General features: G+C 38.0%; 1 protein-coding gene across 1 annotated transcript; it reads right to left on the reverse strand.

Annotated features, from left to right (window-relative positions):
• Nucleotides 1-483: 483 nt before the first annotated feature.
• LOC114259504 (Polyketide cyclase/dehydrase and lipid transport superfamily protein) lies at nucleotides 484-1,335 on the reverse strand. Its single transcript, XM_028199518.2, has one exon. It carries the CDS (start codon nucleotides 1,172-1,174, stop codon nucleotides 596-598), a length of 579 nt encoding a protein of 192 aa, XP_028055319.2. The 5' UTR covers nucleotides 1,175-1,335; the 3' UTR covers nucleotides 484-595.
• Between the last annotated feature and the right edge of the window lie 1,125 nt (nucleotides 1,336-2,460).

Consider the following 2,460-nt stretch of genomic DNA (forward strand, 5'->3'; position numbering starts at 1 on the left):
TAGAAAAAAAGAAAGAAAATAAAATAACAAAAAAAACTATTGAGATATTTTAATTAAATTTAAAATAAAAATTTATCATAAAAAAATAATAGCCAGTCATGAAAAATAATTATAGGACATGAGATGAAAGTAATTATTTTGTCTTTTTAGAGGACTGCTGAATCAACATAAATAAGTCCCTGTGTTCAAAAATAAATAAATAAATACATAAGTCCCCCTTTTTTTATTTTTTGTTATTAGTGTTATTTTTTTTTAAACTTACATCAATTTTTTATGTCTAATGTAAAAATATCTATTAATTTTTTTAAAAAAAATACTAAAAACTAAAAATGAAAAATGAAAAATCAATTTATTTTGATTTTTTTTTATTGTTGATAAACTTTAAAAAAAAAATTATTTTATTTTTTTACTTTTGATCCGATGAGTTGAGTTGAGCATAAAGCAAAGCATTTATTTAAAAAAAATCATTTCAAAACAAAATCATTACAAAAAAAAACCTAACTTTAAAATATTATTTATATATATATATAGAAGGTTCTGTTCAAGAAATAACAAGTTACAAAACATTATTTATAATGAAATACATGATGACATGTCATCCGAGCTTCCTACTTAGATCATCCTCCATTTTCTCAGCCATGCTCTCCAACGCAAGTTGGTACCTCTTCACCAAGTCTTCCAATCTCCACCCTTCAACCGGATCAACGGTGACAGACCACTCGATCACACACCCTTCATCTTTCCCATCACCACCGCCTCCCGGAACGATCTTGACTGTCGAAACATAGGACTTGAACCCAACGTTGCAGTCAACGATCTCATAACTAATCATCCTCTCTACTGGATCAACAGCTGTCAGTCTCTCAGTGGACCAACTAACAGGGCTGTCACCGCCCTGTGAGGCGAGTCGGCCCCCGGAACAGTATCGGATGCAACCGACCTCACCGTTGGTACCATGGATGCCACAGCAAGTGGGTAGGCTTGGAAACCATTTGTGGAGATTGAAGAAGTCCTTGAAAAGAAGCCATATTTGATCTGCACTTGCATGTTTTAGGTTTGTTGAAACCTTCCATTCCCATTTGGGTTGTGAGTTTTGCTCTGAGTTTTGCTCCATTAGAGAGAGAGAGAGAGAGAGAGAGATATGTGGGGGGTTAGTCAATTTGGGAATTGACATAAAGTTTTCAGGGAACCTTTATGTGATTTCTCTTGGAATGTTAGGCATATAAAGTTTGTTACAAGAGTTAGGTTCGACCTTACACAAATCACATATGAAGTTTGTTATAAGAGTTAGGTTGCAACTTATACAAATCACATATGTTTTGTGTGAGAAGCTTGATAAAATATTTCATAATTTATTTTAAGTTTATAATATTTTTCTTGTTATAAGTATAAATATTTAAAATATTTAATGTATGATCTAAATTTATTTAAGTAATAAATGAGTAATGTTAAAAATCTCGAAAATTCTATTAAAATTTTTACAAAATACCTCACATGGGTATAGGATTTACACCATATGGGCCCCACACCCATGTGTGGATCCTATACCTACACTACAAGAAATAATACATTTACCGACCAAAAAATTGGTCGCTAAAAGCCCATTCTTAGTCGGCAAAAGTTATCTGCGATCAATTTTTTTTGTCGCTACTTGTAGACACCCCATTTTTGACCGACCTTGAGACTCAAACGTCACCAGTTGAGCGCTTGGTGATATTGCATATTGTGCTCGTTCAGAAATTTCAGAGTCTCGGCTGCGAGCCTTGCCTCCGGACTTCCGGACCCTTTCATGCTTTGCCTCGGTTTGCGAACCAGGCTCGGTTTTCTCTGTTTTCTCTTCGCGAAGGGAGGGAGAGGTCTCGTAGATCATCTCTCAGAGGCCATAGGCTACGTTTTATGGTCGTAGGCCATTTTGCCCGTTTGGAGTCCGGTTTCTAGTTTTTCGGAGCCGTTGGCCGTGTGCCTCGGTTTGGGACCGCTTAACTAGCTCCATTTGCTTCGGTTTTTGGCATACTTCTTATTTGCTCCCTTTTGAGAGACACTGTGGTCCGAGAGACCGACTTCGTGGTCGAACACCACTCCCGATGCCTAACAGCCCATTTTTGGGGCCCCGAACTGCGTGTTTCGGCCCCCGAACCTTCATTCTGCATTGGTTTTGGCCCATTTTTGGCGGGGACCTCTGTTTCATTGGTAAGAAGGCCGTAGAAGGGTGGGAGGCCAGTAATTGTTCTGTCAGCCAACTTTATCCCTTCATCGCCCTCCGTCGCCCGTTTTTCCTCACTTCAGAGCCAATGTTGAACACCCTTGGACCATTTTCTTGCACCCAAAATCACATATTTGTGATGTATACATCTGGGAGGCCACCAATATTTGGTGGCCGGCCAGTAATTGTTGTTGACCCTTTTGAACCCCTTTGAAAAGTGGGTTGTCCTCTCTCCTGGTTCACTTTTTCCAGTGCTC

This window comes from Camellia sinensis, chromosome 13 (assembly GCF_055761805.1).
Source record: "Camellia sinensis isolate YWXY chromosome 13, ASM5576180v1, whole genome shotgun sequence".
Taxonomy (NCBI): Eukaryota; Viridiplantae; Streptophyta; class Magnoliopsida; order Ericales; family Theaceae; genus Camellia; species Camellia sinensis.